Source organism: Panicum virgatum, chromosome 5N (assembly GCF_016808335.1).
Source record: "Panicum virgatum strain AP13 chromosome 5N, P.virgatum_v5, whole genome shotgun sequence".
NCBI classification, from domain to species: Eukaryota; Viridiplantae; Streptophyta; class Magnoliopsida; order Poales; family Poaceae; genus Panicum; species Panicum virgatum.
Genome location: NC_053149.1, coordinates 51,360,990 through 51,371,582, shown reverse-complemented (window position 1 = coordinate 51,371,582; position 10,593 = coordinate 51,360,990). Strand labels below are relative to the sequence as shown.

The 10,593-nt window shown below is 51.4% G+C and overlaps 3 protein-coding genes across 3 annotated transcripts; 2 read left to right on the top strand and 1 right to left on the bottom strand.

The window, feature by feature from the left end:
• Positions 1-491: 491 nt before the first annotated feature.
• LOC120674907 lies at positions 492-4,842 on the top strand. The gene is made up of 6 exons (XM_039956008.1): positions 492-650; positions 1,388-1,392; positions 1,497-2,167; positions 2,242-2,498; positions 2,582-4,609; positions 4,694-4,842. Exons 1-5 carry the CDS (start codon positions 492-494, stop codon positions 4,598-4,600), a joined length of 3,111 nt encoding a protein of 1,036 aa, XP_039811942.1. The 3' UTR covers positions 4,601-4,609; positions 4,694-4,842.
• Positions 4,843-5,931: 1,089 nt separating this feature from the next.
• LOC120674906 lies at positions 5,932-6,598 on the top strand. The gene has a single exon (XM_039956007.1). The coding sequence runs from the start codon at positions 6,068-6,070 to the stop codon at positions 6,596-6,598; it is 531 nt and encodes a 176-aa protein (XP_039811941.1). The 5' UTR covers positions 5,932-6,067.
• A 1,138-nt stretch (positions 6,599-7,736) lies between these two features.
• LOC120675241 (aldehyde oxidase GLOX-like) lies at positions 7,737-9,914 on the bottom strand. The gene is made up of 3 exons (XM_039956357.1): positions 9,381-9,914; positions 9,095-9,255; positions 7,737-9,010 (listed from the first exon to the last, which is right to left on the bottom strand). The coding sequence occupies exons 1-3, from the start codon at positions 9,912-9,914 to the stop codon at positions 7,837-7,839; spliced, it is 1,869 nt and encodes a 622-aa protein (XP_039812291.1). The 3' UTR covers positions 7,737-7,836.
• Positions 9,915-10,593: the final 679 nt, after the last annotated feature.

Below are 10,593 nucleotides of genomic sequence, written 5' to 3'. Positions count from 1 at the left end.
TTTGTGGTAGGGCCTAGTAGTACTCCTAGCTTTCGTGCTCCGGCTCCGGGTGTCCTGATCAAGCGCCCGGAAAGCCCCTTGACGGGGAGCATGTTTGCCGGAAGCTACGAGCAGTAGCATATCCTGACAACTTTTTTTTTGCCGGGCCGGGCCATTCGAAAGCACTCTGCCGGATCGGACCTTAACCTCAGCGTTGCACGGTACGAATGCCACGCTGATGGAACGGCGGTTTTTTCTAATGCCGCCGCAAATGCTTGTTTAATTAGGAGCAGGTCAGATCATCACCGGCTCGGGGCTACCTCTATTTATAGGGTCCTCTTAGCTTCGCATAAACACGCAGCTAGCAGAGCACTTCTTCACCCCCACTGACACTGATAGGCAGGTGATCACTAATCAGTTCTCATACTCTTAAGTATTTTCTCCACATTATTCTGCCCACTTGTATTGTACTATGACAGATCAGCCGCCTTCTGCAGAGTCCGTCGAAGGAAATGGAGCCTGCCGTGCAGCTGCGGCCGCGGTACGTCGTCTTCGACCTCTCGCCCGGCGCGGGCCTCCGGCGCTTCATCCCTCCCGCTCCGGCCGCGGAGCACGCCGGCGTCCCGCTCCGCACCGTGGCGCTGGGCCTGGAGGCGCTTCGCAGGGCCAAGGTTCACAATTTCAGCGGAATTTCGGCGAAATTCCGGAAAAAATTCCGTTTCCGCTAGTTACCGGGAAGAGAAATTTCGCTACTTTTCGGTGAATTTCGTTTCAAAATTCAAAAATTCAAAAAAATTTGTAAAAAAAATATGAAAAAATTATGATAAAAAACTAGGTGCATTTTTGAGCGACTATCACTTGAAATCGTTCAAATATAAGTTGATTTGATTGGTTAAAATCACTAAATGAGTTCGGACCCGTTAACGATGAGTGGACCCGTTAACCCGTTAACAAGGTATACCTTATCTGCTCGTCAGCGTGAGGGGTGACGGTCGCCCGAGCTCTTTTTTCCCCACCACGTTCTCCTCTCTGGTCCCCTCCGCCGCCGCCGGCGATTTTCGCCTCCCCGCACCGAAATTTCGGCGGAGAGGCGGCGAAATCCGGGCGGGGTGTAGCGGATACCGTTCCCTGGAGACGCTGTCGGAATGGATCCGTAATCCGGGCGGATTTCGGTGCGGTTTCGGCGGAAAACCGGTGAAACCGACCGGATTTCGCCTCGGCTCCGGGAACTAAGGTATGAGAAGGTTTTTTTTATGTTGATGCTTGTTGATGTCGATCTAAGTTAGTTGATTTGAGATTCTAGAGACCAAGTGACATAGAAAGCATAGAAAAAATCAGTTAGTTGATATGTATGAATTTTTTCATGTTAGTCTCAATGTATGAATTGGTAGTTTTAATGAATTGTTAGTTTATGTGATATTCATGGGTTGTTAATAGGTATTCATCAAAAAGAACATGAGTTGCTACTTCATGTGTTATTCATGAACTTACACCTTACTATTTTTCTGTAATTGTAGGACAATGCCAGACCTAGTGTGGGAGCATGGCCAAAAGATCAGGGGTGGTTTCAAATGCAAGTATTGCAGGGAGGAGAAGAGTGGGGGAGGAGCAACAAGGTTCAAAGAGCATTTGGCACATAGGGGGAAAGATGTGAAGGACTGCCCTTCGGTTCCAGCCGAAGTTAAGGCCTTCTTTAGTGAGCAGTTGGACAGGAACAAGGCTAGAGCTAAAGCAAGGGCCCGAGAAAAGCTCCTGAGGGACCAATCTGCAAGGAGGCCGCACATTGATCTAGAGAAAGAGGAAGGCCAGGGGCTCGACGAGGATGCAGAACTACAAGCGGCCTTACACCAGTCCCGCCAAGAGTATGAATTTATGCAGCAAGCTGGGCCACGATATGATAGGGGTGGCGGATCGGGTGGTGGTGTTGGAGGCAGTGGTGGACCGCTGCCTTCGATGTTCAGAAGGAGCCAGTCACAAGTCCCCGAGAGGGTTAGGGACTACCATCTAGGGTTGAGCAGTGGTCCACGGCAGCAAAGGATTGATACCGGCCCATGGACTGTCAAGGGAAGGACATCAAGAGAGCTTCTAGGGAGGGCATGGGCGAAGGCGTGCCATGCTGTCGGTATTCCCGGCCGGAAAGTCGATGACCCATACTTTAAAGCTGCGATCGTGGAGACCCAGAAACAAGGTAACAATGTATATTTTGAGCTACATTACATATCCTTCATTGTGATCTTAATGCTTTCTCTTCTATGACCGCAGGTATTGGAATCAAAATACCATCAGGGAGGGAGATAGATGGAAAATATTTGGATGAGAATGTGAAGGAGATAGAGAAAGAGATAGAGAAGTGGAAGAACGAGTGGGATGAATGTGGAGTCACGATCATGTGTGATTCGTGGACGGGGCCTATGCGTAACTCGGTCATTAATTTCTTGGTGTATAGCGGTGGCACCATGTATTTCTTGAAGTCCATCAATGCGTCCGACAAAATACAGGACCATCAATACTTGTTGAAGGTATGTCCATGTATCGAAGCATTGTTCTCACCTTGGCATAAAATATAGGACCATACGCATATCACATTGGCAATGTTGTGCAGGAGATACGAGCAGTGGTCATGAAAGTGGAGCCTCACAATGTGATTCAGCTTGTCACGGATAATGGTTCGAACTACAAAAAAGCCTGCAAAATTATATGTCATGAGTTCCCTACCATTGCATGGCAGCCTTGCCTTGCCCATACCATCAACCTTATGCTGAAGGACATAGGGAAGTGGCCGGAGCATGATGCTTGTATTCGAAGCGCGCAACGAATTTGCAGCTGGCTCTACAACTCCAACAGTTTACACAGCATGATGAGGGAAGCCATCGGAGGAGAGTTGGTCAAGTGGAATGTAACAAGATTTGGGACCAACTACATGTTCCTTGAAAGCATGTATAGGAAGAAGGACCAGTTCATGACATGGTTAGTGTCACCTGAGTTCCGACGGTCCCGCCACTTCAAAAGTGAAACTGGAAGGTACATTTACGAATGCATCACAAGTCTTCAATGGTGGGCGAATATGGAGTATGTGATCAATGATGTTGAGCCTCTGTACATGTTTTTGAGATTTGCTGACACAGACAAGACACCTAATTTGAGTGAGGTGACAATGGAGTATCAAAACATGAGGCAAACATATGCCAGCAAGTTCAGCAATGACTACCCCCGGTTTGAAAAGATCATGGCTGTGATAGATGCAAGGATGAACACAGTGATGTTAGGCACATATATGGCCACTGCTTGTGCTCTTAACCCTTACGTGCAGTACAGTTTGGGCACATCACAGACAGTCATGGCAGTAATGCGCAACGGTCTGGAGAAAATGTTGAATACTAATTCAGCAGCAATTGCATTGCAGGAATTTGAAATATTCAGGACGAAGCAAGGTGAGCTCTCTAGTGACATTGCTAGGCGAATGGCCATTGACCGGAAAACTTCACCAGCTGCTTGGTGGGCAACATTTGGGGGAGATACACCAGTGTTGCAAAGGGTCGCTCGACGCTTGTTGTCGCAGTGTGCAGCCTCTAGTGGATGTGAAAGGAACTGGAGCACCTTTGCTTACATCCACACCAAACTGCGCAATAGGTTGAGCCACCAGAAATTGGATAAATTGGTCTTTGTGAACTACAACCTCCGCTTGCGTCTGCAACGTGCTACTAGAGGGGCCGATCCATATGACTATGATCCAGTTAGCAGTTTCATGGATCTTTCTTTGTACCGGCAGTCATCAGCAATTCAAAATTGGATGAAGCTTTCAAGGTCCAATGGAGACCCAGCATTTGATGAAGACTCAGACTTCACTGACACTCCATTGCCGAGCCAGATGTTCACTGACATAGGCTCTTCTCATGGTCACGATGAAGATGTGGAGACATGGGCCGAAGAAACAATTGGGGACACACATCTGGGAAAAAGGAAGACTAAGATTGGTCCCGAAATGAGAAAAGGGAAGAAACCACGCACTGAGGAGGAGTTAGGTAGTGACGATACCACACCTGAGCCTAGTGGTGGTGAGGACATTGGTGATGATGATGATGATGATGATGATGATGATGATGATGATGATGATGATGATGATGATGGTGATGGTGATGGTGATGGTGATGGTGATGGTGATGGTGATGATGATGGTGATGATGATGATGATGGTGATGGCGAAAGTGGTGGTTATCGTATATCTCCTACTATAAGGTTCACTGGGGAGGAGGACTTCACCCATGCAACACAAGATACAGATCATGGAGCACCTACTTCACAACGACAAACAACATCGACAAGTCGACATGGTCGACAGGCCCCACTTGCATATGATGAAGATAGCTCCAACTCTGCCTCCAGTGGTCAGTACTACAACCCTTACAGTACTTCTCTCCCTGCAGGGGGCTTTCTGTGGCCACCACCAGGGGTGGTGAACCCGCCACTTCCGCAGGCAGTTGCAGCATTGCCTTATTTGGATTATCACGGCTACCTACCATATGGAGCTCCACAGTTGCAACATCACCCACCTACGTACGTGTATTTGCCACCAACAGACGAGCCGTATGAGGGACCACCGGGAGAGAGATTTGAGGACTGAAGAATGCAGGTACTTATCCTATCAACAGAAATTATCTATACGTTTTGCTTCCTCTACTTATTTAATTTATTTCACATAAATATTTAAATGCAGAGAATATGCTACATGGATTATTCTGGACTATGCCTTTGCCTCTTTTGTATCTTTGGATTGTAATAATTCTAATGGACTTTGGATGTATTGCGTTCTATGTGTGGACTTTGGACATGAGTTATGTGTAATAATTGTAATGGACTTTGGATGTATTACGTTGTATGTGTGGACTTTGGACATGAGTTATGTGTTAAATGGTGTATTTGTCATTGTTTTGTGGAGTTATATATATGTTATGCATTATAAACTGTCAATATACACATAATCAGGGGAAATTTTGCCAAAATTTTCAATTTTTCCATATGTACACATCATTTTCTGTTAATTTGCATCATTTTACGGTGACAAAACCGAAATTTCGGTCAAAATTACCGAAATTCCGGTCGGGAAAACCGAAATTCCGGTCGGAATGCAACGAAATTTCGTTTTTCGAATTCAAAAACCCATTTCGGTCGGAATTACCGAAATTTAGCGAAATTTCGCCCGGAATTCCGTTTCCGCCGGATGGCGGGATTCGGTCCAAAAACACGAGCCGTGCTGTGCTTTTCGCCGTCCCGGCGGCCCCATGCACGCCTTCCACTAATCATCATCATAACGCGGATGACTTGTGCTGGATTAGGATTACCATCGCCGAGGAAAAGGAAGCTTTCGACTTTTAACCACGTTGCCCAAGAGTACTTGCACTACTAGATGCTTGAGGACACAGGACGGCATTAGCAGCACCGAGTTCCTCCTCTCCAAAAACGAACCTTGCACGTACGTGCGTGCCTGTTTGCCTTGCCGGTTAGGCGAAAACCAAATCCTATCAAACACCCCGCCGAACGCTTTGGTTGCAAACTAAAGAGTGTCGCAACACCCTTTCGACAGTGTGTTTGTCCGGGTATTTGTGGTAGGGCCTAGTAGTACTCCTAGCTTTCGTGCTCCGGCTCCGGGTGTCCTGATCAAGCGCCCGGAAAGCCCCTTGACGGGGAGCATGTTTGCCGGAAGCTACGAGCAGTAGCATATCCTGACAACTTTTTTTTTGCCGGGCCGGGCCATTCGAAAGCACTCTGCCGGATCGGACCTTAACCTCAGCGTTGCACGGTACGAATGCCACGCTGATGGAACGGCGGTTTTTTCTAATGCCGCCGCAAATGCTTGTTTAATTAGGAGCAGGTCAGATCATCACCGGCTCGGGGCTACCTCTATTTATAGGGTCCTCTTAGCTTCGCATAAACACGCAGCTAGCAGAGCACTTCTTCACCCCCACTGACACTGATAGGCAGGTGATCACTAATCAGTTCTCATACTCTTAAGTATTTTCTCCACATTATTCTGCCCACTTGTATTGTACTATGACAGATCAGCCGCCTTCTGCAGAGTCCGTCGAAGGAAATGGAGCCTGCCGTGCAGCTGCGGCCGCGGTACGTCGTCTTCGACCTCTCGCCCGGCGCGGGCCTCCGGCGCTTCATCCCTCCCGCTCCGGCCGCGGAGCACGCCGGCGTCCCGCTCCGCACCGTGGCGCTGGGCCTGGAGGCGCTTCGCAGGGCACGGTTTTCTCGCGCCGACGGCCTCGCCGCCGCTCACCGGCCGCCAGCGCAACAACTTGTTGCTGGCACGGCGCCTGCGATGAGCAGCTGCGACGATCATGCTCGCATCAGCGGCGACCCCGACACCGTGTCGGACGCGGGCACGTCGGGTGTTCATCATCAGGCCGCCGAGGAGTCCGAGGACGACGAGGCGGGGAGCTTGGACGATGAGGGTTTCTTCGAAGAGGGCTTGGCGAGGAAGGTTCACGCGTTGGCGGCGATGGTGGGGATGAAGGGCAGCGCCTACGAGCCCGCGGCCGTGCTGGGTGAAGTTGTCAGGCTGCTCCAGGCGGCCGGGAGGAACGACTGTTCTGTACGTGCAACGACGGCTGTTTGATCTATATCGGACGACAGAGCGTATGCACAGTGCGGAACACAAATGTTTTTTTTTCTTTTGCTTCTCGATATTGATAATATAGTCTGTCATTTGGAGCATCTGCTAAAGTTGCGTCGTCCTTTCTTTCTTATGTTTTTATAACAGAGTTATTAAATTTCTCGTTCTTTATCCCCCATTTCCTGTCCCCCCCCCCCCACCCCCCAAAAAAAAAGGTGTAGTGGGTTGCTTTGGTCATTATTAAGAGTTTAACACTAAGCTAGCCAGAATCATATAGGCAAGTTCCCTAATATGCATGCAAAGAATTAACTAATAAGGATTAACTCATGAGTTGGATAACTGAAAACCACATGCTGCCACCGGGTCTTTTTTTTTTCTTTACTTTGAAATGCTGATTTTTGGAAATTTGTTCTAAACACGAGTCACCAGTGATATGGTCATTACTTTTTAGGAAAATCGTGTGAATCTACTACTCCCTCTATCTTGAAATACAAAGGCCATTTGGGTTTGTTTAAGTCAAACTATTATAAGTTTGACCAAGTTTAAAGGAAAGAGTAACAATATTATAAAATAAAATGTGAATAATTAGATTCATTATATTTTTTCTATAATTTACTTATTTAATATGTTATACGTTAATTTTCTCCTTCACAAATTTAATCAAATTTATACTATTTTAACTTAGGATAAACATAAATATCTTATATTTAAGGACGTAGGATGGATGGAGAGTATTTTTTCTCGAATAATGGAGAGTATGACAGTTGAGGTACAAGGGAGTTAGTACTGTGGGTGATGACCCTTCATGTCTGTAGTTAGAAGAGATATAACATCGCCCTCATGATAACTCAGTACTAGAAATACAGAATTGCTCTTGATTGAAATCTTGCTTATCCACAACAAGAAAAAAGTGATTTTATAATGTAATACCAACAGCAGATACATTTCTACTGTCTACTAGTACATCCATGTTTTTTTTTACTGTCACACATCCTTGTTTTTCAATGTTACTGCGATACTAACGCTACTAATAACTGGACATTGCCACACTTGGATCGGCTAACGAATTTGAGTCGATCCATATCCTATACTTGCCCCTAAATATTGGGGAGAACCTTACCGAATTTGATGAAGAAAACAAAAACCAAAATCGATGCACAGGCGTGCCTGCCTGGTGCGCCGGCCATTGCCAAACCCCTCGTGTGCGGTGGACACGTATTTTTTCCCCCAGAGTCGCCTTGTCACTTGTGTACCTTCACCCAAGCGGCCTTGCTCGGCACCCCCCTCGCCATGACGTACAGCAGGTAGTAGCCGGGCGGCGCGAGCTCCGGCTTCGGCGGGGCGTCGACGGTGATCTCGTATATGTGCGGCCCGCGAGGCATGAACGACGAGACGGCCAGCACCAGCAGCCGCTGGTTCATGGAGTAGCCGTGCGTCGTGAACGGCGGCGCGTACATGGTCACCTTGAGGTCGGCATCGGTGACGTGCATCATGGGCGGCATGGAGAACTGGAAGCTGAACCTGGCCCCGTACGCCATCCCGCCGGCGGGGACGGTCGCCATCTCGATGGCGGGCCGGTTGGCGGCGCGCTCCGGCGAGAGGTAGGGCGGGGTGAAGCGCTCGACGCGCACCTCGGTGGGGAAGTCGACGCCGCTGAAGTTGTAGGCGGAGTTGGTGTTGCTGCCAGCGACGAGCACGGTGGCGTCGGGCAGCAGCGCGCTGGTGGCGTGGTACATGCGCGCGATGGTGGTCGCGGCCAGCGCGCGGAAGCGCGAGCCCCGCGGCTGCCGCGGAGAGTAGAGCAGCGGGGTGAGCACCGGCTGCCGGCCGAAGCCCCAGCCGGAGCAGCCCTTGGCCGCGCCGTTGAGCATGAGCAGGTCGCCGGTGGGCAGGATAAGCAGGTCGCCCATAGTGCGGGCCACGGGCATCTGGTCGATCGCCCACCGGGCGCCGGGCTTGAGCGGGTTGATGCGCGCGCAGTCCCGGAGAGCGGCGTTGAAGACGTTGGTCTCGCCGAACTTGAAGGCGTTCTTGGGGGTGCCGCCGCAGACGATGACCTCGGGGCTGAGCACGTCGCCACGGCGGAGGTCGAGGGGGAGGAGCGCGGACATGCCGGAGGCGGGGTAGTTCCTGCCCCCGCCCTGGAGGGCCGGGAGGTCGCGGACGACCTGGCCGGCCCGGTAGTCGAACACGACGGAGCGGTCGTTGGCGAAGATGAACAGAGTGCCGTCGGTGAGGAGGTGGACGAACGGGTACAGGTTGTTCTCGACGTCGTCGGTGGTGTCACGGAGTAGCTGCATGTTGTTGGCCTGGGCGTTCTTCTGGCCCTCCGCCGGGACGAACTCGTAGCTGAATGCGCGCCGGCCGCCGAGCACGATGGAGCGGCCGTCCGGCAGGATCTGCTGCGTCCCGTACCTGCTCACGCACACATGCATCAAGGCATGTCGCTGCTGTGAGCTTGGTAATCGTACGTAACCCTAGTTTGTTTTTCGAGCTCACCATCTTCCTTCGGCCAGGCTCGCCGGGAACTCCCTCCAGTCGCAGTTGCCGCACGGGCTCAGGTAGCGCACCACCTTCTCGCCTTCGAAGTAGCCGCCGGTCTGCACGAGGTTGCCCTCCGCGTCGAGCGCGCCCGACGAGCACCACACGTCCGTTAAGATCTGCAGCAGCACGCACGCGCCCAATGGTCGTCGATCACATTGTCCTTGGAACCAGATCGACGGAGAAGAAAGCAAAAGATTTTTTTTTTTTTTTTGGTTCGGCACACCGGAGCAAGATAACCAACCTTGAGGGCCCTGACCCCACCGGTGGCGAAATCGAACTCGACGGCGTGCGCGGCGCAGTCCTCGGTGCCCGGCTCCCTGCTCCGGAGGTCGAGGCGGCAGTTCCCCTTGGGCAGCCTCAGCAGCGACGGGCCCGTGGTGACGGTGTCGAACATGATGGCCTTGTCGTTGCGCATGATCACCAGGTGCATCGCGGACACCCCCGCGTTCTCGCTGATCATGGACCAGGCGCCGGGGTACCCCGCGGCGTTGTCGACGGGGAGCACGATGGTGTCCTGCGCCACCGCGGTGGGGGCGGACCGGGCGGGCACCTTCATGAGCCCGGTCCGGCTGACCGGCGCCGTGACGAGGCTCTGCTGGTCGCTGGCCCGGGGCATCACGTCCTCCTCCTGCCCCTGGTTGGCGTTGTGGAAGTAGTCGTGCTCGTTGCGGGGCCGGAAGATGTTGAGGAAGTCGCTGACGGTGTGCGCCTCGCCCGCGGCGGCGAGGGCCAGGAGCGCGCCGGCGAGGACGGCGGCGCGGAGGAGGGGCCCCATGGTCGACGTCGGGGAGGGGATCGAGAGGGTGCTCCGCGCTGCCCGCTCCGATCGAGTCGCTTTCCCGGCCTCCTGTGAGCTGGGGGGGGAGGAGGACGAGGGCCTCGCTCGTCGCAGGCTCGCCTTTTGTCCGTGGCGAGCTGCGGATTGTATGGTGGGCGTGCGATTTGCTTGGGTACGGAGAAGCATGAGTAACGGGCCGTTCAAATATAGCTAACGGCATTCTGTGGTTCGCACGAAGAGCATGGAGAACTTCTCAGAGTCCACTCCCCAGTCCTGCACCGACTTGAAAATTGATGGACAGGGACAATGCCACAGTGGGGAAGACGCTGCTGTTGTGAACCAAAATCGATTTGTTCATCTCGTGAAATCAGCCTTTTTCTTTTTTTTTGACGAGGAACAATGGCAGGCAGTAGAGCCGACATGAACATGAACACTTCGTTCAAAAGTTATGCAAGTACGGTCGTAGTAGGCCTGCTAATGGGTTGGGTTGAAATGGGTTTTATGGGGTGGGTTTTGAAATGGAGTGTGTTTGGATGAGTTAAAATGGGTTGTATTAGTTAATGGGGTGGGTCGGGGCGGGTTCTATATAAATGCGGGTTGAGGCGGGTTGGGGTGGGTTGAAATGGATACATTTTACAAAATAGTATAACTATATATAAATGTGGGTCCCACGTGA

Coding starts and splice junctions, on each gene's coding strand:
- LOC120674907 (XM_039956008.1), top strand. CDS start 492: ATGGAGCCTGCCGTGCAGCTGCGGCCGCGGTACGTCGTCTTCGACCTC. Junction 2,168..2,241: donor CGTGGAGACCCAGAAACAAG/GTAACAATGTAT, acceptor CTATGACCGCAG/GTATTGGAATCAAAATACCA. Junction 2,499..2,581: donor ACCATCAATACTTGTTGAAG/GTATGTCCATGT, acceptor AATGTTGTGCAG/GAGATACGAGCAGTGGTCAT.
- LOC120674906 (XM_039956007.1), top strand. CDS start 6,068: ATGGAGCCTGCCGTGCAGCTGCGGCCGCGGTACGTCGTCTTCGACCTC.
- LOC120675241 (XM_039956357.1), bottom strand. CDS start 9,914: ATGGGGCCCCTCCTCCGCGCCGCCGTCCTCGCCGGCGCGCTCCTGGCC. Junction 9,256..9,380: donor GTGGGGTCAGGGCCCTCAAG/GTTGGTTATCTT, acceptor GTGCTGCTGCAG/ATCTTAACGGACGTGTGGTG. Junction 9,011..9,094: donor AGCCTGGCCGAAGGAAGATG/GTGAGCTCGAAA, acceptor GTGCGTGAGCAG/GTACGGGACGCAGCAGATCC.